Genomic DNA, 25,987 nt, shown 5'->3' with positions numbered 1-25,987 from the left:
AAGGTTTTCCTGTCTCTGGAGGCGAGGAGTCTTCCTAGGCCAGTTTCCTAACCTTCCCCAGCCGGCACCCCTGTTTCCGAAAGGCTCTGAGATGAACTAACTACAGGGCTGGACGGATGCTGAAGACAGTCCGTCCGTGACATCCTCCCACTGCCCACCGCGTCAGGCCAGCCCACGCGAGGTTGCCTTCCGGTGCTTTCTCCAGGTTCCGGGTCTCAATGGCTAGCCTCTGAGTCCCTCCTCGGGGCGGGGCGAGCGGCAGGCTCCGCCCGTGGGCGTGGTTAGGAGGCGGGGCCTGCCGCAGGCCCCGCCCCGGGGCGGGGCGCGGTGGCGGGCGCGGCAGGCCGGCTCCCTCCAGGTCCGGGCGGGCAGGCGGGCACTCGGCGGCCAGGGCGCGATGGAGGCGCCGGCCGAGCTGCTGGCCGCGCTGCCCGCGCTGGCCACCGTGCTCGCGCTGCTGCTCGCCTGGCTGCTGGTGCGGCGCGGAGCGGCCGCGGGTCCGGAGCCTGCGCCCCCCAAACCTGCACCCCCGGCCGAGGCCAGCGGTGCAGACGCGCCGCCGCCACCGTCGCCGGGCCCCTGCGCCACAGAGCCGGCGGGGCCGGGGGAGCCCGCGGGGCCCGGGGAGCCCCCAGCGGCGCCGGCCGAGGCGGAGCAGCAGGAGGCAGAGGCGAGGCAGGTACGCACCGGGGTGCCCCCTCGGCGCCCCGCCCCGCCCCAGCGGCCCTGGGTCCTTGCCTGAGTCTCCAGGCCCCGCCGCCCGCGAGGGGCAGAGCCCGCGGCCAGCGGGAGACGAGGGTCCCGCCCGGCGGGACAAGTTGCAGGGGTGCAGACTCCTCTGGAAGCGGGGAGCCGGGAGTTTGGCTGTGTCCTTCCCTCCTGCTCCCGGCGGGGTTCGGGCTCTGGGCTGAGGGGGGGGGGAGGAGGGAGGGCGGAGGGGGGAGGGCGGAGGGGGGGATGCGAGGGAGGCCTCAGGACAGGCCTCCCACTCCGAGCTCTGGCCTTTTGCTCCGCACTCTCCTCGCACCCCTCGCACCCACCCGTTCCCCAGGCCACTTGCATGGGGCTCACTTCGACATTGGAAACGGAATCGGCTTGCTGCTTCGTAGAAGGTACTTTGGCGGGGAGGAGGAGCAAGGAAAGTTGCCTTTCCTTAGGCCAACTTGAAATCCAGACTCCAGAGTCAATGTGATGTTTTTTTTTGTGAGGTTTCCTAGGACCGGACTGAAAGAAAAGCCACTGGATTGTTGTCACCCTCCTGTTGTCCTTTCCAGGCTGTAGTAGGCTTTGGCATAGCCCCCAGCCCCACTCCCCAGGAGGTAGACAGTCTGCGCCCTGCGCCCACCCCCACCCTCCAGCCCACCTTCCCCACCTCTGCCATCAGCCAGGCCCTGACCACACTGCCTCTCCAGACATCCCCTCACCCGCTCATCCTCCCTTTCAGACAAATCTCCTTGGGTTGGAAAAGGACTGGGCTCAGGCTACCACCTCGAGACTCCGTGGGATTGTTAACACTTTGTTCTCATTCCTCAGCCTCTCAGCTTGCAGGGCACGGTATCCAGGACATGCCCTCTGCTTCCTGGTCAGTGTGTCTTGGAAAACCCACTCTGTTCTTTACTGAGCACGATGATTTATGCTGGAGAGAAGCCCTGGGGGAGATCAGAGGAGGGGCAGCCAGGCTGGGTGTCTTAGCTGAGCGAGTGTGCCAGACCCCCCTCTTGCAGGCGTTTTGCTTGACAAGTTGGTGACTAATTGTGTCATTAGAGTGGCTTCGGAGCAGTGCTGAGAAGGGCTGATGGAGTGCCCTGTGGTCCTGGCCTGGCAGGCTCCAGCCCTCCCTGGCCTTGTAGACGGCAAGTGGGGGTTTGGACCCGTGCTGTTGTGTCAGTTTTGCCTCCATGTTTGGGATTCCTGCCCTAAGGAGGCCTATGGGAACCAGAGATCTTGACTACTTTGCAAATGGCCTTGGTTCAGGGGCAGGGAGAGGACACAGAAGTATCTCCCAGAGGTAGATTTAAGGGAAGAAGTTGGTTAGAAGTGTTCTTGAAATAGACTTGACTAAATAATAATAGTAATTTTTTTAAAGAAATTAAATTTTAAGCCAGGCACTGGTGGCTCACAGCTGTAATCCCAGCTACTCAGGAAGCTGAAATAGGAGGATGGAAGTTTGAAGACATTCTGGGCAGAAAAGCCCTTGAAAGACTCCATCCTCAAAGTTATCAACAAAAAGCCAGACTGGATGTGTGGTGTGTGTAGTAAAGCACCAGGCCCTGTGCTCAAACTCTGGTATAAAATAAAATAAATTTGAGGATAAGAAAATTAAATAAAGGCCAGGCACTGGTGGCTCACACCTGTAATCCTAGCTACTCAGGAGGCTGAGATCTGAAGATCGTGGTTCAAAGCCAGCCCGGGCAGGAAAGACCGTGAGACTCCTATCTCCAATAAACCACTAGAAAACTGGAAGTGGTGCTGTAGCTCAAGTGGTAGAGTGCTCGCTTTGAGCTGAAGAGCTGAGGGACAGCGCCCAGGCCCAGAGTTCAAGCCCCACGACCCACAAAAAAAAAAAAAAAAAAAAAAGAAAATTAAAGAACTGGAGCTGTGGCTCCAAGTGGTAGAGCACTAGCCTTGAGCAAAGAAGCTTAGGGACAGTGCCCAGGCCCTGAGTTCAAACCTCACAACCAATGAAAAATTTATAAAAGAATGATTATAGTTTAGCTAGGCACCGGTGGCTTATGCCTTTAATCCTAGCTACATAAGAAGCTGAGTTCTGAGGATTGCAGTTCAAAGCCATCCTGGGCAGGAAAGTTCATGAGACTTATCTCCAACTAACTACCAGAAAACTGAAAGTGGCGCTGTGGCTCAAATAGTAGAGTGCTCACCTTGAGCTGAAGTGCTCAGGAACAGCCCCCAGACCCAGAGTTCAAGCCCTATGACAAAAAGAAGAAGAGGAAGAAGAAAATTAAACAAAATAAGTTTAAAAAAAAAAAAAAGAGGGCTGGGAAGGTGGCTCAGTGGTAGAGTGCTTGCCTCGCATGCATGAGGCGCTGGATTTGATTCCTCGGCACTACATAAGCAGAAAAAGCCAGAAATGGCGCTGTGGCTCAAGTGGTAGAGTGCTCGCCTTGAGCTGAAGAGCTGAGGGAAAGCACCCGGGCCCAGAGTTCAAGCCCCACAACTTACCAAAAAAAAAAAAAAAAATAGTATTTCCAAGAATTTACAATGCTTTTTTCCTACTACCACACTTTCAGAGCTGGGAGGCCAGGCAGGAAGAAGGCCTTCTGGGGAAAACAAGTGAGTCAGGTTGGCATAGGAAAGGAGGAGATGCCCTCATCCAGCCTCCGTTACAGTCCTTCCATGAAGGCTGAAGTCTGGGAGGAAGTCAGAGCCCCCAGAGAGCAAGGCTTACTTAACTCGCCTCTTCCTCCCTCCCTCCCTCCCTCTTTGGTTTCCATTAACCGATTCCCTTCTAATCTGATCCTCTTCTTTCCTAGTGGGCCCTGGGCAGTCTGGGGCAGCTGCTGCCTCTGATTCACAAAGCTCATTATTGAGAAGCAGCCTCCAGCTGCTGCGGAGGCTCACTGGGGCCGCCAAGGGCGGAGCAGTAGGAAGGGGCCTGGGGGGGGAGGGGAGGGGTGCTGAGGTCCTAAGTGCCCACTGAAGGAATGGGGATGAGATCATCAAAGCCCAGTGGGCAGATGGGGCTCCTCCCAGCACTGGGCACCCAGGGCAGGGATGCTGGGAAAAGGCACAAGATCCTGCAGAGAACTGTGAGCCAACCATGCCCAGGACCTGAGCTGGTACTGCCACACCTCTTACCTGATGACATCAACCCTGTATTTGTATCCCAGGGTCCCCCAACAGCGGCCATGGACAAAGATTAAGGTCATCAGACTTGTTGGCACTGAGGTCCTACCTCTAATTTGAAAATACAGCTGGAAGCCAGGCGCCCATGGTTCACGCCTATAATCCTAGCTACTCAGGAAACTGAGATCTGAGAATCTGAGGTTTGAAGCCAGCCCAGGCAGGAAACTACAGGAGACTCTTATCTCCAATAAACTATTCAAAAAAGCCAGAAGTGGCGTTATGGCTTAGAGATAGAGTGCTTGTCTTGAGCAAAAAGCAGCTCAGGAACAGCATACAGGCCCAGACCTTAAGCTCCAGAACTGGCCAAATGCAGTGTCACAGACCTGTAGACCCAGCTAGTTGTGAGGCTGAGATCAGGGGATCATGGCCCAAAACTATCCAGGACAGACAAATCCATGAGGCTCTAGCTCTACCTAACTAGCAAAAAACCTGAATTGGAGGCTTGACTCAAATGGTAGTACACTAGCCAATCTTGAGCAAAACAGCCAAATGGAAAAACCAAGCAAGAATATGAGGTCTGAGTTCAAGCCCAGTATTGGGGAGTGCGCACGCACGCACGCGCACACACACACACACACACACAGAGGGTGGGAGGGAGGAAAGGAAGAAGGAAGGAGGAGAGAGAGAGAGAACAAACTAGGAACCCAATGCAGTGTCATAGGTCTGTGGTCTCAGCATTTGGGGTGGCAGGGAGGGGACTTAAGTAGAAGTTCAGGAGTTCAAGGCCAGCCTGGGCAACATATCAAGATCCCATATGAGGGTCTAGGAAGGTGGCTTAGTGGTAGAGTGCTTGCCTTGCATGCATGAGGCCCTGGGTTCCATTCCTCAGCACCACATAAGCAGAAAAAGCTGGAAGTGGCGCTGTGGCTCAAGTGGCAGAGCACTAGCTTTGAGATGAAGAGCTGAGGGACAGTGCCCAGGCCCAGAGTTCAGGCCCCACGATCGACAAAGAAAGAAAAATGATCTAAAGTAGCTTCAGTCCTAGAGTAGGGATTTTTTTTTTTTGTACCAGGCAGCTGGTTGATGGCTTAAACACACACAGACTGGATGACTCTTCTAGATTACAGGAGACAATTAAAAAAAAAAAAAAAAGCAATGTGACAGATAAATGCAATCTTGATCCTGTAGATTCTAGATTGGATTGGAGGTAGGGCACTACAAACGACATTTGGGAGATAACAGATTTTTTTTTCCTCCAGTCTTGGGAATGGAGCCAAGGGTCTTACATAGGGAGTCAGGCTCTAACCACTGAACCGCCTTCCTAGCCCCAAGTCATATTTTAAATGAGGGATGTATTAGATAATTGTACTGAATCTGTGCTGAATTTCTTCCATGTGGTGCCAAGTGTTCTGGTTATACAGAAAAAATGTCTTTGTTCTTAAGAAGGTTCTGAAATACTTAAGGATGATATGTCATGGTTCAGTGACACCATGTTCGGGTACTTTTCAATAGGTTTGGAAGTTTTCACACATACAGATATAACTTCGGAAAACAACAGGGGTTGGAGACATGGCTCCACAGTAGAGTGCTAGCAAGTGAGCAAAAGCATCAGGTATGGAGTCTGAGTCCTGGTCTGCCCACCACCCCAAAAAGAAAGAAAAAAAAGAAAGGAAGGAAGGAAGATTGGGGAAAAAATAAACAATAAAGAATTTCTCAGAAAGAGCTTAGAGTTTTGTTTTTTGGGGGGTACTTTGATGGTGGTGGTTGTGTAATGGATAGACAGCAGCCTTTGTCCATCTATCTGTCTGACTGTCTGTCTGGTTTGCTACTCAAGGGCCTGTCTTCTCAAGTCCTTCTGCTTAGGATCCCCCATGTCCCCTGACCTGGCCTCTCATCACCACACATGCCTCAGGACGCTGTGGTACCTGGAATGAGGGGGCGGGGGCAGATCTTCCCCATCATTGGCCCTGACAGTTGCCATGCCAACATGAGCCCCCCTTTGTTCTCCTGCCCAAACAAACAGTAGAGGCCTAATATGTGTTTTGTTTCCATCCCTGTGGAGTCTTGTCCTTAGTCACCTTGGGCTAGTGAGAGAACAAAATGCTGTGGATGGGGGCTTCCTCCCCAGGTAGCTAGCTCACATTGCTCCATGCTGGAAGACCCAAGATCAAGGGGTCAGGAGATTTCGATTTTTGGTTGGCGTTTGGACAGCTGCCTGCTTCCTGGCCAAGCAAAAGCAAGTTCTGGTGTCTGAGCCTCTTGGGAGCCTCAGTCATGACCCTGTCTAACCCTAACTCCCTCCCCAGACCCCTGTCTCTTGGGGGGCTGTGCTCTGACGTAGGAAGGAACATTGGTCCCTCATAGGCCTAGCGATTTTCAGGAGAATTAAAATGCCTGTTAATGAGGACATTGTGTTAATTACCGAGTTGGTATTAAGCAGGGGAAACAGAACATAGAATTTGATGCGTCAGCTGCACAGGGAGGGGCTAGCGTGCACTTCTATGTCCTGTAGCTCAAAAGGGAGGCTTTCTTAATTTTTGTGTGTGGTTCTTTTTTCTTTTAAGCCAGTCCTGGGGCTTGAACTCTGGGCCTGGGCGCTATCCCTGAGCTTCTTTTGCTCAAGGCTAGCACTCTACCACTTGAGCCACAGCAGTCAGAATTTTTACTTAGCTAAAAGTATTACTTTTTTTTTTTGTCAGTCATGGGGCTTGAACTCTGGGCCTAGGCACTGTCCCAGTTCTGCAGCTCAAAGCTAGCGCTCTGCCACTTGTATTATTATTTTTTTTTTAAGAAAGTAGTCTTAGATAAAAAATGCCTCACTTTGTCAGAGTGGGAACTAAATGGTTGTCCTGTGTTCGGCTTTAAGATGGCTTCTTGGGCTAGGAAGGTGGCTCAGTGGTAGAGTGCTTGTCTTGCATGCATGAAGCCCTGGGTTCGATTCCTCAGTACCACATAAGCAGAAAAGGCTGGAAGTGGCGCTGTGGCTCAAGTGGCAGAGTGCTAGCTTTGAGCTGAAGAGCTGAGGGACAGTGCCCAGGCCCAAAGTTCATGCCCCACGACCAACATACACACACACACACACACAAAGCAGGGCTAGAGTGTGGTTCAAGTAGTAGAACAGCAGCCAAGCAAGCAGAAGACCCTGAGTTCAAACCCCAGTACCTCAAATTTATTATTAATTAATTATTATTATTATTATCATTATTATTATTCTGTTCGTTTCTACCTAGCCGTGAGATTAAGGGGGTCATTTGCCCTTTGGACCATTTCCTCACCTGTAAAGTGACTGAAATGACCTTTGAAGTCTCTTATAGCCCACAGGGGTTCCCTTTCCAGCCATCAGCCTTGTGACCTTTGTCTGTGCATGTTTGTTTGAATGTGTGTGCGTGTGCATGCCCACGCGTGCCTGCCAGTGCTAGGGCTTAAACATAGAGCCTGGTCACTTGTCCCTTAGCTTTTTCCACTCAAGGCTGCCGCTTTACCACTTGAACCACTCCTCCACTTCCTGCTTTTTGGGTGGGTAATTGGAGATGAGTCTCACCGAGACGTTCCTGCACTGGCTGGCTTCCAACAGCGATCCTCAGATCTCAGCCTCCTGTGTTGCTAGGATTACAGGCGTGAGTCACTGGAACCCGACTTACGTTTAGTATTTTGAAGTGTTTCCTGAACACAGGGAGTGCTAGCCTTGGATAAAAAGAAGCTCAGAGACAGTGCCCAGGCCCAGGCCCTGAGTTCAAGCCCTAGGACCACCCTCCCCCCCAAATCCCTGAACACTTTGCTAACACTCTGGTCTAGCTTGAGCTGTGGCAGAGACTACCCTGGAGATATTCTCAGCCAGGGCCTAATTTTGTGACTAGGTTAAGACAGGCGCCTTCTGGCCTTGGTTGTTAAATTCCAAACCCCCACCACGTACCAGGGAAATTTACACACACCTGCTTGTTCCTACACAAGGACTCCTTTGATGCCGTGTCATTTATTAATAGGCACACTAAGAGATCAACAAGAACTAATAATAGAGCAATTATAATAACATACTACAATAAAATGTATTTAAAACTTATGAATCATTTCTTCCATGTAGGGATAGAAACGCTTGCCTAGCATGTATGTGTGGGCCCTGGGTGTGGTTCCCTGGATACCAGAATTTCTTTCATTTAATACATTTCTTTCATTTAATACATGCCAAGGGTGACACTGTAGAAGGCCAGCCGGTGGCTGGGGGTGTGGGGGTGTGGGGAGTGGTGTTTACTAGCGTAGTTTTGCCCTTGAAAAGAATTCTTTTTTTTTTTCTTTTTTTCTTTTTTTGGCACCTGTCCTAGAGCTAGGACTCAGGACCTGGGCGTTGTTCCTGAGCTTTTTTGCTCAAAGCTAGCACTCTACTACTTGAGCTATAGCTCCACTTCTGACTTTTTATTTTTTGGTGCTTAATTAATAGCTTTGAACCGTGATCCTCAGATCTCAGCTTCCTGAGTAGATAGGACTGTAGGTGTGAGCCACTACTGCCAGGGAAAGATTCCTAATTAATCTTCAGAAAGTACCTCTGCCCAGTGTATCTATCAAAAATGATCCACCGCAAGCCCTGCTCCAGGTCAAACCATCCCCACCTGCTGTTTCTGGGGAGTCTGAACTCAATATCCTTTCCTCTGGTTGAATTCTCCTCAAAAGATTTTGAAAAATGCCAGGCACCAGAGACACATGCCTGTAATCTGAGCTGCTCAGGAGGCCGAGATGTGAGGATTGCAGTTCAAAGCCAGTTGGGGCAGGAACGTTGTGAGACTCTTATCTCCAATTAACCAGCAAAAAGCTGGACGTGGAGCTGTGATTCAAGTGATGCCAGCCTTGAATGAAAAAGCTAACGGACAGTACCTAGACCCTGAATTCAAACTCCAGTGCAGAAAACCATGCGTATGTGTGTGTGTGTGTGTGTGTGTGTGTGTGTGGTGTTGGGGGTAGAATCAGGGCCTGGTACATACTGGGCAAGTATTGTAACCACTGAGTTAGCTCAGTATTCAGCTCCTGTCTTGTATTCTTTTCTGAGTGGGTCATGATCAGAACTCGTTCTTCCTAGTTTTCCCAACCTGGGGTCTCCAGCCCTCTCATATCTGACTTTGTTGCCTTCCTTGTCTTCTCTATCCCAAAACACGGAGGCTGGGCTTTTACTGTGCATTCCTGACAAGGGTTGGAGATCCTGCAGGCTGCTGTATGTCTTTCTTTGTTTTTCTGAGGCTTTTGGTGTCCTGTAATCCCTTTTTGTAGGAGCCTTGCTATAAAGTGGTCATGTGATGGGGTTGAGTTGGACGGGCTCTGTTCGTCTGAGTGAGAGTGTTTAAGGCTTGTGAATGTGTCTTGAAGGATGGCTGCCTTTGGTCGGGATGTCCCTACCTGTCACCTCCCCCAGCTCCCACTGCCTTCTCTGCCCTGTGAGCTGCACCTTACTCAGCCAGCACTCTGCCTTTGCTCTCTGCCTCTACTGGAAAAGCGCATGCCCAGTGTCAGCCCGAGGACTTCTGGGCCTGTCCTGCCTCCTCAGTCCTACCAGCTGCCCCTCCACCACCATGAGACCGGATGCATCCACCCAGCCCAGCCCTGGCCTGCACATAGCGGCCTCCTCTGCCTCTCCTCTTGGGTGGCTAATGAGTGGCTTGGATTTATTTGTCAGCGTGTGCGCCGCCCTCCACAGATTCCTCCTCTCACCCCAGCTCCCACCACAACTCCCGCTACTGCTCAGGCCAGAAGCCCAGGCCGGTCCTGGTCTATTTTCCTTCTCGCCCAGCTCCCGTCATCTCTGCCTCTCCGTGCATCCCGTAGGAGCACCGCTTTCCTGGCTGGCTGGCCCAGCTTGTGCTTCTCCAAGCCCCCCTCCTCTGGGGCTCTCTGATGCCCCATGTACCCCCACCCCAGGGCCCAGCTCCAAGAGCTCCATCCTGCAGCCTGCTCCCTCCTGAGCTCTGCAGCCACAGGCGCCTTCCTGGTGCTCAGTACCCTGGGCTGGCGCCTGGGCTGGACCCTCCAGTGTCTGTCTCCTCCTGGTATAACCCTCCCAGCCTGGGTCCTCTATCAGATGGAAAGTCGCCGCCTCCCTCCTCTTCCCTCCTCCCCTCTCTCCAGCCATCCCATCCTGTCTGGCTTTCTTCAGTGCATTTAATTCAGCGTGAGATCATCTTTTATTTTAGTGTGCATTGTCTGCCCCTGCACCACATCCCCAGCGCCGGCACACCAGTGGGCTCCGGGGTGTTCTTGTTAAGTGAATAAGTGGAAAAACCCACAGGAAGAAAGAAAGGCTTCTGCCTGCGGCAGGCATCAATTCCTCATCTCTACCCTGAGCTTAGCACATCAGCTTCTGCCTGCAGAACCTGCTCCAGAGCTGTTACTATGGCCTAGAGAGGCAGACTACACCATAAGGTAACGGGCTTCCGGAAGTGTGCAACTAAAAACCAGATTGCTGGGAGATCATCAAAGGTTTTAAATATATTGTGATTTGTTTGTTTTGTGCTGGTCCTGGGGCTTGAACTCAGGGCCTGGGCACTGTTCCTGAGCTTTTTTGCTCAAGGCTAGCACGCTACAACTTGAGCCACAGCTTTGCTTCCAGCTTTTTTGATGGTTAATTGGTGATTAGCGTCTCAGGGACTTTACCCACCTAGGCTGGCTTTGAACATCCATCCTCAGATCTCAGCCTCCTGAGTAGCTGGGATTACAAGTGTGAGCCTCCAGTGCCCAGCAAGGTAGGATTTTTTTTTTTTTTTTGGGGTCTGGTCATGGGGCCTGAACTCTGGGCCTGGGCTCTGTCCCTCAGCTCTTCAGCTCAAGGCTAGCGCTCTACCACTTGAGCCACAGCGCCACTTCCAGCTTTTTTCTTTTTGCTTATGTGGTGCTGAGGAATCGAACCCAGGGCCTCAGGCATGCAAGGCAAGCGCTCTACCACTGAGCTACCTTCCCAGCCCCAAGGTGGGATTTTAATGTGTTCTCAAAGCAGAGTGAATTGGAGGAGAGTAGGCAGAGGTTCAGGAAGACTCTTAAGTAGGCACCGCAGGAGACTGGGGACCAAAGGGGCAAATCCCAGACCCTGCAGGACCCAGGACAGGACCACCCCAGCCAGAGCCAGGCAACTTCCCCAGCAGCCAGGGACAGACAGACATCCATCTCTACCTCTTCCCTGTCCCTTCTTGCAGTGAGTGTGAACTGAGGGCCTCACACTTCTCAGCAGCTGCTCTACCACTTGAGCCCCGCCCCAGCCACCCCATCACGCTGCCGTCAGCCAGGGCAGCCATAAATGGCCATGTGCTGCCTGCAGTGGGCCAGTGGAGCCTCAGTGGTCTGGAGAAGCTGCCGTCCCCTCTGCGGCTCTGTGCTCAGTCTCCAGTCCTGGCAGTGGGAGGCAGTGCCCTTTCTTCTGCCTCTCCTACCTCAGTGGAGGAAAAAGCCCAATTGGGAAACTAGCCCAGAGTACTTGCTATTGAAACATGGTTTTGCCGGGCACTGGTGTCTCACACCTGTCATCCTCGCTACTCAGGAGGCTGAGATCTGAGGACCTCAGTTCAAAGCCAGCCTGGGCAGGAAAGTCCATGAGACTCTTACCTCCAATTAACCACCAGAAAGCCAGGAGTGGAGCTGTGGCTCAAGTAGTAGAGCACTAGGCTTGAGCAAAAATGTTCAGGGATAACACCCGGGCCCTGAGTTCAAGTCCCAGGACTAACAGTTCAAAACAAAAACCACACAATCCAATGTCTCCATTCCGTAAGGATAAGCTGGGTCTCTGGTGTGTGTGGAGACTGGCTGTGCATTCACCCTGCCTGCCGGGGGGGGGGGGGGGGGGGGGGCGGCGATTCACAGTTCTCGAGGCCCAGCCTGCCTTGGGGTGCCATCAGCTCTATGTCTCGGGGGCAAAGTTTTCATGAATGTGGCTTGCTTTCCTGAAAGCAGGCTGTAGTCGTTTGGCAGGGCTGCTGTGGTCAAATACCACAGCCTGGCTGCTTCAACAGTAGACATTTATTTTCCAGATGCTCTGCATCAAGTCCGAAGCCCAGCACAATGGCGGTGGCAGGCTGCTCCCTGAAGCCTTCAAGGGGCCTTTTGTCTATGCATGCCTGAGGTCCTGTGTGCCTACAGACTTCCCTTCAGGAGGACCACAGTGCCAGGCGCAGTGGCTCATGCCTGTAATCCCAGCCATTCAGGAGACCTGAGGATCATAGTTCAAAGCCACCCTGAGTAGAAAAGTCTATGAGACCCTTTATGTCCAGTTAACTAGCACAAAAGGTCAGAAGTGGAAGTGTGGCTCAAGCGGTTGAGATCCACCAGTCCTGAGCGGAAAAAGCTGAATGAGAACACAAGGCCCAAAGCCCCAGAACCAGCACCAAAAAAGGGAGGGAAGAGGGGGAAACATTAGGACCCTCCTGAATGGCCTCAATAAAAACTAACAATGCAGAAAGACCAGACTTCCCCAAGACCAGCCTTCCCCACGCCCTCTTCCCCACAGGTAGCCACAGTGGGCAGACTTCTGCCTGTACTTCCCAGCACAGGGCTGACTCCCTTCCTCATGCCTGCACCAAGAGTACCCAACACCCTGCACATTGCCGCTTTCCCTCAGATTTCTCTTTCCCTCTCTTCGGCAGTACTGGGGTTTGAACTCAGGGCCTGGCGCTTGCTGGGCAGGTGCTCTACCCCCTCAGGCCACACCCCTGCCTCTGCATGATTGGCCTATCAAGGGCCCTTGTCCATCTGCACACACAGATACCTCTGTGGATGCTCAGCACTGCTTGGTACGCATGCCCTGTGATACAACAGACTAGGGAATGTCTGAGTGAACTTGTTCACTGTTCACCAGATATACTTAGCCAGAAGATACTTAATTCTGTGGATCAACATTTCATTATCTCCAGCTCTGTCTGGGTTTCTGCCTCACAAAGAGTCATTGTATAAGTGTGTGTGTGTGTGTGTGTGTGTGTGTGTGTGTGTGTGTGTGTGTGTATACAGGGCTTGAACTCAGGGCTTTGTACTCTTACTTGGCTTTTTTGCTTAAGGCTGGTGCTTTACCACTGTAGCTACTTCTGGCTTTTTGCTGGTTAACTGGAGATAAGAGTCTCATGGACTTTCTGTCTAGGTTGGCTTCCTTGAATCTCGGTCCTCAGCTCTCAGCCTCCTGAGTAGCTCAGACCACAGGTGTGAGAGCGCCTGGCTCATTGTATCCATCTTAATAGACATGTTTCCAGACTGGAGGCAGATCCTTAGAGGCGGGTGTGCTCCATCACTGAGCCGAGACGGGACCTGCCTGGATCCCTGCAGCCACACACTTTGCTGTACAAAATCGGGAAGGTATTGCCCCCCCCCCCCGCCCCCGGCCACACTGTTACATACAGACCCTCCAGGAAGCATTTTGTGGGGCACAGGAAGCTTCTTTGAAGAGCTCAAGGCTCAGGCATTTGCCATTTGTGACTCACGGTGAAAGAGAAAGCCTTGCCTCCTGGCTCAGCTCAGCGCAGGCCGTTCTATTGGGGAGTCACACCGCCACGGCCTGTCTAGCCCCCGGGGGCCCCAGGCTGCCCAGGGCCTAGGTTTGCATTTGTCCAGGACTTGTGTTCCTTCTTGAATCTGCCTCCTGTCCACGTTTGCCAGCCACACTTCCAAGTCTCTTCCTTCAGCCCGTCCTCCTCTCCCCTCACCGCCCATCCCCGTCCCTGTCATCCTCATTCCTGCCAGTTGAAGTCACTCCTTCCTTCTGCCCGGGCCACCCCAGTGCAGGACTCCTCTCGCATCTGTGTATCGAGTTTCCTGTGTGGGCGAGATGGGCTGGAGAGGTGGAGTTCCAATTTTGGGAAAATGGACACAAAGGGTTAGCGATAGCAGATGACATCAGCCAGGCGTGGTGGTCTGAGCCTGCAGACGCCAGTCTAGAGTTCCAGGGAAGGGGAGGCAGGAAGGAGGGCCTCCAGTTCAAGACCAGCCCAGGATACATATGAACTCTGTCTCCAGCCCCTCCCTCTCCCCTGTCCCCAAAGAAAGAGAGGGGGGAGGGGGAGGGAGAGACTAGCCATTTTCTCACAGCCTGCGCTAAGGGCCAAGGTCCCTGGGCAGCCCAGCCCAGCCAGCTTTCTCAGTGCTTCTGTTTCACTAATCCCTGCAAATGGGCAGTGGGACTCCCAGCCCCGCCCAGCAACGGCACCCAAGTTCCCAGACAGCACTGTCTGGCCAGGGTCGAGGCTGAAGTCCTAAGGGTGCAGGTACAGGAACGTCTTTCCGGCTGGGAAGGGGGCTGAGTGGTAGAGTGCTTGCCTAGCATTCAGGAAGCCCTGGATTCGATTCCTTAGGACCAAATGCATAGAAAGAGCCGGAAGTGGCACTGTGACTCAAGTGGTAGAGTGCTAGCCTTGAGCAAAAGGAGCTCAGGGACCACACCTAGGCCCAGTTGTTCAAGCCCCGGGACTGGCAACAACAACAAAAAAGGAACATCTTTCTTGAACCAGGAGCCCCCATCAGCCTCCAACCCCCACGTGCTCTGACAGCACAGCCTCCACGTCCAGGACAGGCGCTGCTGCTAGATGCCGCCTCAGTGGGCCTCTGAGGCTCTCCTCCCCCCCTCCCGCCCCCCATGTCCCCATCTTGGAAGGCAGTTCACATCTCCTGAGAATGGCTTCGCCTCTACCCCATCTTCCGCCAGAGCTGAACTTTGGCCCGCCCTCTGCCTGCCCTGACCCTGTCATTGTCTTGCAGGAAGAGGAGCCGGACTCCGACAGCGAGAAGGACCCGCCCCCTGCAGGGCCCGAGGAAGAGGATGGTGAGTAGGCCCTGCCTGCACTGCAGTCCTTGCCTGACTCTGAGGGGCCCAGCCGGATCTGCCCAGTGCTGGTGGTGGGAGGGGACTGGGGGTGCCCAGGCCAGGGCCTAGCCTACCACCCACCTCCTCTGCCCTCCCGGTCCTTCCTTGGTCCCTCCTTGCTGCTGTGGAATGCCTGTCTCCAGGCATTGGGCCTCTTGTGAGGAAAAGCTCAGTGGCCTCTGCTCAGCCTTCAGCGTTCCCCTCCCCACCCAAGTGAATCTCACGTTTCTCTCCAAATACCTCACCACCGCCTTGTGAGTGAAAGGAAAGCCCTGGAAAGCCATCTCTGGCTGGCGCTGATGCAGACGAGAGGGGGGTCTGCCAACCCCTGAGCACTGGACACGTACTGCCAGGCCTGTGTTGTTCATTCCAGGAGGACTGAGGGAGGGAGAGAACACAGCAGAAACCCATGGGTTGCAAGTAGCTCTAAACAGACAGGCAGGACAAAACGACAGGCAGAACAAAACAGTGGATAGAAACAAAAACAAACCCACAAAAACCTTAGAAGTGGCACTGTGGCTCAAGTGGAGAGCGCTCGCCTTCAGCTGAAGAGCTGAGGGACAGAGCCCAGGCCCAGAGTTCAAGCCCCATGTCCGACAAAACAAAAACAAAACAGTAGATAGGGCTTCTGTTTCCTTCCAAAAGAAACTGGAGCAGAAAATAACAGAATGGCCACACTTCTCAGATCTGCACAGCAAGTACATATTTCTTTTTCTTTTTCTTTTTTTTTTTTTTGCCAGTCATAGGGCCTGAACTCTGGGCCTGGGCACTGTCCTCGAGCAATTCAGCTCAAGGCTAGGGCTCTATCAGTTGAACTACAGTGCCACTTCCAACTTTTTCTGCTTATGCGGTACCGAGGAATTGAACCCAGGGCCTCATGCATGCAAGATAAGCACTCTACCACTGAGCCACCTTCCCAGCCTGCAAGTACATATTTCTAATTTAAAAAAATCCTGCCATGGGGCTGGGAAGTTGGCTCAGTGGTAGAGTGCTTGCCTTGCATGCATTAGGCCCTGGGTTCGATTCCTTAGCACCACATAAGCAGAAAAAAGCCGGAAGTGGCACTGTGGCTCAAGTGGTAAAGCGCTAGCCTTGAGCTGAAGAGCTGAGGGACAGTGCCCAGGCCCGGAGTTCAAGCCCCACAACCGGATCCAAAAAAAAAAAAAAAATCCTGCCAGGCATGGTGGCTCACACCTAAAGTTCCAGCTATGGAGGAGGCAAAGATCTGGAGGATCAAGTTTCCAGGATAACCCAAACAAAAAGAACCCATTTTAACAAAAACCTATGCACCATGGCATGACTCATCATCTCAGCTGTGGGGGAGGTATAAATAGGGGGACAGCAGTCCAAGCTGTTCTAGGCAAAAATGCAAGGCCCTATCTCGTAGATAAACCACAAAAGGCCGGGGCATGACTTAAGTGGTAGAATGCCTGTCTGGAAAGCATAAGGTCCTGAATTGGAACCCTAGTACCACCAAAAAAATTAATTAACTAAAAAGCAGGTTTAGCAGCTGGGCACCAGTGGCTCATGCCTGTAACTCTAAGTACTCAGCATGCTGAGATCTGAGGATGGCACTTGGCAGCCATCTTGGGCAGGAAAATATGTGAAACTCTTATTTCCAATGAAGGACCAAAAAAGCTAGAAGTAGAGGCGTATCAGAGTTCTAGCCTCTGGGACAGCGCTCAGGCCCTGAGTTCAAGCCCCAGTATCGGCACACACACACACACACACACACATTTTTTTTTTTAAGCAAGCCTGTTTGTGGCATTAAGCTAGCTACTGGCAGGAGCATAGCCAGAGGCTCAGCAGGGCTGTGGGTAATGACACAGAAAGGAGGCTGAAGCGAGGAGACAGGGTGACCCCCTGTCAGCCGTCCTAGCTCAAGGGTCCTCATCTTCACAGATGCACAGCCCCACGTGGAGCTGTTCCCCAGCCCCCAGCCTTCCTCCACTCTAACAGGGCGGAGGGAGGGGGCTGCTGGCCGCAGCTGTCAGGAGGCAGCCTGAGGGGGAGGGGTCCCGGCCCCCTCCGAAGGGAGCAGCTCAGTGTCCCAGGCTAATTGATTAGTGTCGCTAAAATGACTTCCCTAAGCCATGCAAGCGGTGGGGTGGGGTAGGTTGACAGACTGGAGGGGGGGCCGGCGGGCTCCTCTGCTCCCCTGGGACTCACGGGCTGAACCCTCCTGGGCCAGCAGAATTGGATGTGGCCATGCATCACCTGGTCCCCTGTCCATGGCTAGTTTTCAGGCTCACCGTTCTGGCACAGCGACGCAGGGGACCCCCCCCCCCCCCCCGCAAAGGCGCTGGTTTTCCTTGTCAATTGTCCTTGCTGGGTCCACACCGAGGGTTGGTGGTAGCTCGATCTGCAGCTGCCGCCGCCAGGACTGTGAGTGAGTTTGGGGGATGCCCCTGGCATCCTGGCTCCCTGCTCCCCAGGATCCACGTTGCCTCAGGGTAGCGGTCAGGTTCTGGGCCTTATCTGTCCAAACCAGGAGAAGCTCCTGGTGGCCACCAGCCAGGAGGCATGGAGCTTCTAGCGCTAAGCCTGGAGGCATCTGCTTCCTGGAAGTTCTAGTAACTTCTTTTGGTGTCCCCAGCACTGAGTGTCTGTGGAATGAATGAGAAGTTAGGGGCAGATGTAGTGATGGCTTCCTAGCCCCAGTCCCTGGGCAGCTGGCGGGGTGGCAGGAAGCCACCAGTTCCGACCTGAGTGAGGTGTGGACAACAGGGAATCAACCTCTTCTGAATTTATAGCTAGAACCTTCTTCCTCACAGCCCAGAGAGAACCCCTCCTCCCAGAGGCCTTTGCCTTCTGAGCCCCCCTCAGCCTGCCTGATGGGATGTGACTGCCACCAGCTAGAGGTCAAGGTGGCCAGGCCTGTCCTGAGGAGACGTGTGGAGGCGGCAGCTCCTGACCCCGCAGGGGCAGCAGGAAATACTTATAGAACACTTCTAGAATAGCAACTGGAAGAGGAGCTGCCCGCGTGGCGCACAGCAGCACAGGGAGAGGAGGGACAGAGAGCCCTGCAGACACTGGGCTGTTTGCTGGGGAGCAAAGTGTCATTTTGGAGAGGGCAGATCCCATGGAGGGGGCGGTGTCTCCTTTTCACCTGTGTGCCCCCCCGCCCCCGCTGGGAATAAGGTTTGTGAGGAGCCACAGCATTCCATGGAAAGGGATGGGATGAGCTTGGGTGCAGGCGCTCAGGGGAGCTCCTGGTACCTCAGGGGCTGGGACTGTTCCCAAGCAGGCCCAGGGGTCAGGCATGGGACCGGCCTGCCCCTCTTGGTCAGAGGGCTGGGGCTGTCGCTCAGTGGTAGAGCACTTCCTAGCTCTGCACTACAGAGAGATGGAAGAGGTCAAGGTGGTGAAGGGAATCACGTGGGGTTTCCTTGTTGGCGAGGGAAGACCTACATGGCCATGGCTCACTCTTGGCTCCCTCCGTAGCAGAGGCCTTCTCCTTTAAGTACCGCCCGGGCCAACTGAGAGGAAACCAGTACAAGAAGATGATGACCAAAGAAGAGCTGGAGGAGGAGCAGAGGTAGGCAAGGCTCTGGGGGCGGGGCTTTTAGAGCACCGAGGGGTGGGGCCAGGGGAGGGGCGGGGCTCCTGCACACCTCGCCTCCACGGAGTCTCCATCCCTCTTGGTTTGGGGTTCTTTCCTATCCTGGCAGTTCAGCCAGGCTGCAATCAAGCAAGGAGCTCTAGGGGGGCGGGGGCGGAAGGGGGGGGCATTAGGGCCCGCGTCTAGCATTAGCTCCACCCCACTCTCCCCCACCATAAACAGAGAATGAGATGCCAGAAGAAAGCTGGGAACAGACCCAGCTGTTCACTTACATGTACAGTCCACGACAAAACCAATTTATCACTTGGAGACAGAGCCGGGATTCTTGGTGCTCATCCATCTAACAGCTCTCCTCCCCCCCCCCCCCCCCGCCGCCCCCCCCCCCCCAGTGCTGGCAGTGGTGTTATTATCTATCTGTTCTGCTCCTTGGCTGTAGGCTGCCGCTATGTACACACACACACACACACACACACACACACACACACACTGCCCTCCACGCGTGCACGCGCTGCCCTGCGCAGTGGGGTCTGGAGCCTGTGGTTCAAGCCCTGTCTCAGCGGGAGCTGTACGCAGAGGGCAGAGCGACTGAAATGTGCAGCTCAACCACCCGCCTGTGGCTGCACCCCGCCACCCCGCAGCCTCTGCCTGCCTAGCTCTGGCTTTGCAGGGGGGCTCCTCACCCAGGGGTGAGGCTGGCAGTGCCCGCGAGCCGCTCTGTGGGGGGCCTCGGCTTCTCCATGCTGAGCACGCTGCCTCTTGGTTTGACACCCCCCCCATCTGCTGCCTTTATATTTCAGGATTGAGCTGACCTCTGACCTCACTTCCCTCTAGCAAGTTCCCTAGGTCCTGAGCCACAAATGCTCTTGCACACCCTTTGGTAAGAAGATCGGTTTCTTAGACTAGTGGTGCTTCCCTCATTGTCTGCTGATGTGTCCCCAGCATCACCAACGTGGGCTGCGCCACCTCCCTTCATCACCCCCATAACCGATTAACGCGTTTCCACCTCATTTTTCTGCATGAGATCTCTGGGCACCGAGGAATAGGTCCTGGAGGTTCACTTAAGTTCCTGGCAGGCCTATTGGACCAGCTGGTTGGAGGCTAGTGCCTCTCTCCCCCTGTGAGCCTGGGGGGCATCACATCACCCCCCAGAGCTGTGGACGGCATCACCGTGAGTCTCCTTAGGTCGCCATGTAGCCTCCATCTCACCCGGAGAAGGTGAGGTCTCTGATTGGACATGCAGCCCTGTCTGCTCCTGTGTGGCAGGGTGGACAGGTTTGGTTGTTGGAATCCGAGTTGCAGACCAGGCTGGGCCCCACGCGACCCTACCAGCTGCTGTGAGTGCAGCCGTTCCACTGGCCCTGTGGTCTGTGGCTCAGCAGCAGAGCTGACCAGGGGCAGCAGACAAGGGTGGCTCACAGCTTCTGGGATGAGAGACAGAGCGGGCTCAGCAGCCGCCATCTTCTAAGGTCCCTGTGGACAGCGGCTGTGACAGTGCCATTGCCTCCTTCTGTCTACCTTCTGTGACTATGGAGAGGCCATTAGACTAGGAGAGACCAGGGAGCGGATGGTGCAGGGGAGGGGGGGGGGCAGACTGCCACTGCCTTCATATCCAGAGCCAGGACCCAGAGACTGGGAGCGAGAAGGGCTCTGTGTCGTTTACAGACAGTAGACTGCATTGCCCATGGGCCGGGGTGGTGGGGGTGTCTGCGGACCCCCCCAGGTCTCCTCCACCGTTCTCAGGACCACCACCCACACTTGAAGACCTCTTGAGGAGGTGCTCTGGGTGTGAGGAAGGTGTCCCTGCGCCTCATCTGCACACTGTGCACCTGGAGCTGAGGAGGGGCTGGAGTTCATGTTCATCCCGCCATCACCCCACCCTGCATGTGCATGCCTGCCTCCTCTGCCTGCTCCTTCCTGCATGGGGCCCCAGCCCGCGGCTGCCTGGGGGCCCCTCCCGTCCCCCCTCCAGGGATGCTTGGGTTGCAGAGGCTGCTCAGTTTGCCTTAGTCTTTCGTGATAGAGCTCTCAGGGCTGCCCGGCAGTCCTGGGAGCCACATTAGCACTGTCCTCTGGAAACTGCGTGCAGGTCATTGTCAACTGCCTGAGCCCCGGGGCCAGCGGGTGCAGCTGTCCCTGTGGTCCTCTGCTCAGAGCCCAGGGGGCCAGCCGGTTCCCACGGAAACGCCGCACCTCCTCCCACCTCCACGCATGCACGCTGGCCGCGTCCGAGCCCAAGCCCGAGCCCCAGCCCAAGCCCCAGCCCAAGCCCGAGCCCCAGCCCCAGCCCCAGCCCAAGCCCGAGCCCAAGACCCAGCCCAAGACCCAGCCCCAGCCCCTGCCCACTTCTGCAGTGGCTTTTGGAGCCAGGTGTTGGGGAGGCAGGACTGGAAGCAGAGGGCCCCAAGTGAGGGCTCCCTGGAGCTCAACTGCACGTCCCCAACGCAGGAACAGCCCAGGGGCTGGAAGTGGCCAGGTTTGCAGGCCAGAGGTGGGGCTGCTGCCCCCGCAGAGTGCCCCCAGTGCTCGCCTCGGGGTCCGCCTGGGGGACTGCAGGGTCCTGTGCTTCTCCCCACTGGCTCCGCCTCTGAGTGTCAAATCTGCACTTCCAGGAGAGTTACCTCCAGCTCAGTGCGGCTGGGATGGTCGGCTTGCAGGCTGACGACGGCTCCCAGACCACAGGCCTCACCCCCTGCAGGACTCGTGAAGCTGGCAAGCCTGGCCTGGCTTCCTAGCTTGGCCAGAAAAAAAAAATACAGGCACAGCTGTAAGCTCCCCTGGATCACAGGGGAAGTAGACCCAGCTAGGAGGCTAGGCTGGCACTGCCAGGCCAGCCGCACCCCTTGCCCCTCCATCTGCAGGCCCACAGGGCTGCGCCAACTTGTCTGGAAATGGATGTGACCCTAGAGCAACAGACCAGGGGTTTGGTAGGCGGAAGTGAGGAAGGAAAAGGGCAGCGGAGGAACCACACTGCCAAGCGCGGTTCTGGTTCTTCCGTCTCAGGACAGTGTCTGGAAATGCACGCTGACTGCAGTCTCCAGGAGAGGGCGCCAGAGGCACAAAATCAGGTCCCCGGTGCGTGCTCCACCAATTCCCTGCGGCTGGGCACTGCTTTGCGGCCTCCAGGGGGATGCACGTCCTAGCATGCCAGTTCCCACAGGAATGATCTAGGGTAGGAGAAACATCGCTAGTGTAGCCACACAGCAAAGATCAACTGGACCGTCCAGCTCCTGTCCAGGAGGCCTCAGAGGCTGTGTGGCTGCTGGTGATGGGGGCAGGCTGGGTGTGTGAGAACTCACCATGCACTCCAGGATGGCTTCTGCAGTCCCAAACATCCTCCTTCCCCACCCCCACGGCCCCCTCTCCACACCCACAGACCTGCGAGATGTACCGAGTAAAACACATTCTCTTTCTTCCTGTTTCTCTCTGCAGAACTGAAGAATAATGAAGTTGTCTTTAGCCTCCCCCAGAAGGCTTTTTCCTTTTGGCATCTTAAAAGCTTGAGAGATAAAAGTGGAAGTCCCCCAGAGAGGAGCCTGCCCCCTACCCCCACCCCGGAGGGGAGGGGCGCGGAGATGCTGACCCCTGTCAGGACTTCCCCTTGGCTAGCAGCATCTTTGGGGATGCCTTTGGTGCTGCTCTCTGGAGATGGTCACTCCACTTAGGTGCATCGAGTGTCAGCTCAGACCTTGAACTCGGATTTGCTCCCTATACATCCTTCCTTCACACCCCCCCACCCCCAAGATACCTCCGATTGCATCAGCTCCAACACTTCCAATCACAGTAGAGTTGAACCCAGCACCCCTCTTTTTGCCCTCCAAGCCACAGACTTTAGGGACTGGCAGATAATTGAGGTTGGGCTGGCCTGTGGGTACCAGCTCCATCAGGGACCGTCTGCTGCCCTCCATCTCTCCTGCTCTCTCTGGGGCTGGGGTGTGCTGTCCTGGTACTGGGTTCTTTTTTTTTTTTTTTTTTTTTTTTGGGGTCCGGACATGGGGCCTGAACCCTGGGCCTGGGCGCTGTCCCTCAGCTCTTCAGCTCAAGGCTAGCACTCTACCACTTGAGCCACAGCGCCACTTCCGGCTTTTTTCTTTTTGCTTATGTGGTGCTGAGGAATCAAACCCAGGGCCTCAGGCATGCAAGGCAAGCGCTCTACCACTGAGCCACCTTCCCAGCCCCTTGAGTGCTTTTTTTTTTTTTTTGCTGGTACTTTTTTTTTTGGGGGGGGGGGGTCCCCGTTGTGGGGCCTGAACTCTGGGCCTAGGCGCTGTCCCTCAGCTCTTCAGCTCAAGGCTAGCGCTCTACCACTTGAGCCACAGCGCCACTTCCGGCTTTTTTCTTTTTGCTTATGTGGTGCTGAGGAATCAAACCCAGGGCCTCAGGCATGCAAGGCAAGCGCTCTACCACTGAGCCACCTTCCCAGCCCCTGGCACTGGGTTCTTTTTCCCACCCAGAGGAGGCTCAGGTCCAGCCCTCTTAATTACAAAGAGGCCTTTTTTTTTTTTAACTGAAGTTCTGACTAGCTCAGCCACATTTCCCACTTTTGCTTTGCCGAAGCCATAAAACAGTGTTTGTAAAGAGAAATAGGTTTCCAGACTATGCATTTTTTTTTCATAGTGAGATTGATAGATTAGGTAGTACTTCCGCAGATCATCAGATCTGTTCTAGGTTAGCGTGCTGGAATTTTGTATTTGACAGTATTTATACTATACCAAAAACGACTTTGTAGTTCTTAGATTTTGTTGGTGAGAATATTTTTTGTAGAGCAGTAAGTTTTCTGAAAATGGCCTTCCATGGAAGGCCAGCTCCTGAGGCAGAAAGCGTCCTTGAGCCTAAAGTCTCGGGTTCGGGGATTCGAAGAACAGGCAACCAACTTAGGACACAGAGCCACGAGATGAACACATGTACTCACTCAATCTTGAATAGCAATAGCAACACCTCTATCTAGGCTGGAACCTTCTAGAAAGTAGTGACTTCTCAATCTAGGTAGGTAGGTTTCTGAACTTGGCCTGTACAGCAAGCCTCACACACTCCTGAAACTTGGCTGTGAATATCCAGCCTTTCTTCAGTCCAATAAACTGTTTCATAGATGACCTTGATTACTGTGTGTTTTTTTTTCTGTTTACCTTGGGTTTAAAAATAATCTCTTCGAAAACCAATAACTTGAAATTTTCATTGATAGCTTTTACTCCCTAGTAGAGTATGAAGTTGTGTGCTCTCTGTGTTTAAAATGCAAAGCTACTCTGCAGCCAGAAAATACACACAAAATAGCTTGTACTCTTTCGGGGAGATGCCCGCACACGTGCCTGACTGTGGCTCCATCTGGGGGTTCAAGCACACCCTCTCCTGGGTTCATGGTCCCTTTCCTTGAGCCCCTCTTCCAACCAGAATCTCTGCATGTCAACCTCTTTTTTTTTTTTTTTGGTGGTCGTGGGGCTTGAAATCTGGGCCTGGGTTCTGTCCCTGGACTCTTTAGCTCAGGGCTAGCGCTTGCTCTTCCATTTTGAGCCACAGCGCCCATTTCCAGTTTTCTAGTGGTTCACTGGAGATGAGAGTCTCACCGACTTTCCTATCTGGGCTGGCTTTGAACCTCTATCCTCAGATCTCAGCCTCCTGAGTAGCTAGGATGACAGGTGTGAGCCACCGGCACCCAGCCTCATTTCCGCTTCTTGATGCTACAGCCACACAGCAAAGCCCACTGCTTGCTGGATGGAGGATTTGGGATTCAGGAGGGGAGGATTTATAGCAAAGAAATGTGTTAGGATGAGCAAAAATCCCAGCTCTAAGGAACTAGCCTTCCTGTAATGGTGGGGGTGTGGGCAGCCCGCCACTGGGGCCTGCAGCCTGGCCCTGGCTGAGAGACTGGAGTACACAGTGTGGCTTAGGTTCGCTCAAGGTGCCAGGAGGTACGGTGTGGAGAGCAGGAACTTCAGAAGCAAAGAACCGGAACTGTAGGCCAGAGCCAGGACGCAGTAGCCAGCCTTGCTGTCCAGTACAGGATGGCACAAACAAAACCATACACTTCGCCTAACTCCGGCTGCTTCCTGTTTGCTAGGGGTGTTGTCCTATGCTCGTCAGATGGTGTGGCGGAGCCTCGTAAAGATAACAGAGTTGGAGTTGAACCAAGACTAGTTCACCCCCAGCTGACCTTCCCAGTGTTTTGGGGGTAGGAAGGTGGGGCCGCAGCCTGGTGGCCAAGGGACACCTCTGTGCTAAATAGAAAAAGGCGCCTCTTTTTTCTGAGCAGGGAAATCCCATGGGCTGGATTTCAGCCCACCCACCCTGTGGCCTGACTGTCTGGATGCTCACATCTGGATGATCCCATCACCCAATAAGATCTTGCTCTTCCTCCATCTTTGGCTCGTCTGAAACCATTTCTAACCTGGATCTTCCTAGGATGACAAGACCCTAAAGGGGCATGCTCTCTTCCTCCTCGTCTCACTGTAAGAGTCAATAATGAAGTGTGGCCCAGAGGGAAACTGAGGCACGATGAGTCGAAGTGAACCCTCCACGGTCCACCAAAGAGTGGGAATCTCAGGGTTGAGTGTGTTTGGGCAAACTGCTCCTGCATGGTTGGTAAGGTTTGCTTGGTGTTGGAGTTCCCCTCCTTCCAGAAAGCAAAGGCAGTAGCCAACGAGAGGAGCGTGCCCCAGCCCACCCCCGAGGTGAGAAACACCTTCTTCCTCTTCTCCTTTCTTCTCGACAGAGTTCAGAAGGAACAGCTGGCTGCCATCTTCAAGCTCATGAAGGACCACAAGGAGACGTTCGGGGAGATGGCCGACGGAGACGTGCAGGAACAGCTCCGGCTCTATGACATGTAGCCCGACCCACGCACTTGGGATTTCCCAGGCTCCCACGGGCCTAGCTTATCCACATAGACGTAGACATGCATTAGAGATGGATTTGCACGGTGCTTGCAGTGGATGTGTCCTTTTAGAGGAGTTCACATGGAGCTCTTCACACGTGTTTTTTTTCACGCCGAGCACGTGGGCTTGCTGAAGAGGCTCCAGCTGTGATGTGGGCTGTGGTCAGCTGACCCAGACCTGTCTCTGTGCAGACCCACAGCTGGTGGCCTACTAGAGCTGACTTCAGGGCTTGGTGCTGGGCGCCCAGCACATGGAGGGAGTGGAGGGGGCTTTGGGGCAGGCTGTTAGCAGTTCCTGATACCTGTCATCCTAGCTACTCAGGAGGTGGAGATCTGAGGATCACAGTTCAAAACCAGCCTGAACAGAAAAGTCCTTGATACGTTTTATGTCCAATTAATCTACAACAATGAAAAAGCTGGAAGTGGGGGGTGTGGCTCACCTGGTAGACTACCAGCCTTGAGTGAAAAAGCTGAAGGAGAGATCCCACGCCCTGAGTTCAAGCCCCAGTACCAGTGCAATCAATCAGTCAAATAAATAAGGACCTGAGTACAGATGTGCCCTAGATCTACACATGCCACGTGTGGTTGGGGCTGCAGCCAGGGAGGAGGGAGGGGGAACACAAGTCCAGCATGCTCAGGGCCCTGCCTTCCATCCCCAGCTACCTTTAATGAGATCAAAGGCCTCTTCGCTAAAGAGAAGACAGGCCTGTGGGCAAAGGGTCCTGTTGGATAGTGTGTGGGATAGAGGGGACTTAGGTCCTGTGGGTGGCTGTGGCTGAGGTGGGGGAAATGGCAGGGCCTCTTCAAGCAGGTCCTGCTTCTCATTGGCCATGGGCGAGCTGTGTTGAAGAGGACACGGGAGGAACTAGGAAAGCTCCGAGATGTACTTTTCATTACTAAGGAAAACTCACATCCTGGGGCTTGAACTCAGGGTCTGGGCACTGTCCCT

The 25,987-nt window shown here is 54.2% G+C and overlaps 1 protein-coding gene across 1 annotated transcript; it reads left to right on the top strand.

Moving 5' to 3' along the window:
- Positions 1-397: 397 nt before the first annotated feature.
- Positions 398-25,406, top strand: Mxra7 (matrix remodeling associated 7). Its single transcript, XM_042702645.1, has 4 exons — positions 398-679; positions 14,509-14,572; positions 18,059-18,152; positions 24,880-25,406. Exons 1-4 carry the CDS (start codon positions 398-400, stop codon positions 24,992-24,994), a joined length of 555 nt encoding a protein of 184 aa, XP_042558579.1. The 3' UTR covers positions 24,995-25,406.
- Positions 25,407-25,987: the final 581 nt, after the last annotated feature.

Source organism: Dipodomys spectabilis, unplaced genomic scaffold (genome assembly GCF_019054845.1).
Source record: "Dipodomys spectabilis isolate Male_0828 unplaced genomic scaffold, ASM1905484v1 ptg000329l, whole genome shotgun sequence".
Classification (NCBI taxonomy): Eukaryota; Metazoa; Chordata; class Mammalia; order Rodentia; family Heteromyidae; genus Dipodomys; species Dipodomys spectabilis.
The sequence above is the reverse complement of the archived record's forward strand: the minus strand, read 5'-3'. Positions and strand labels throughout refer to the sequence as shown.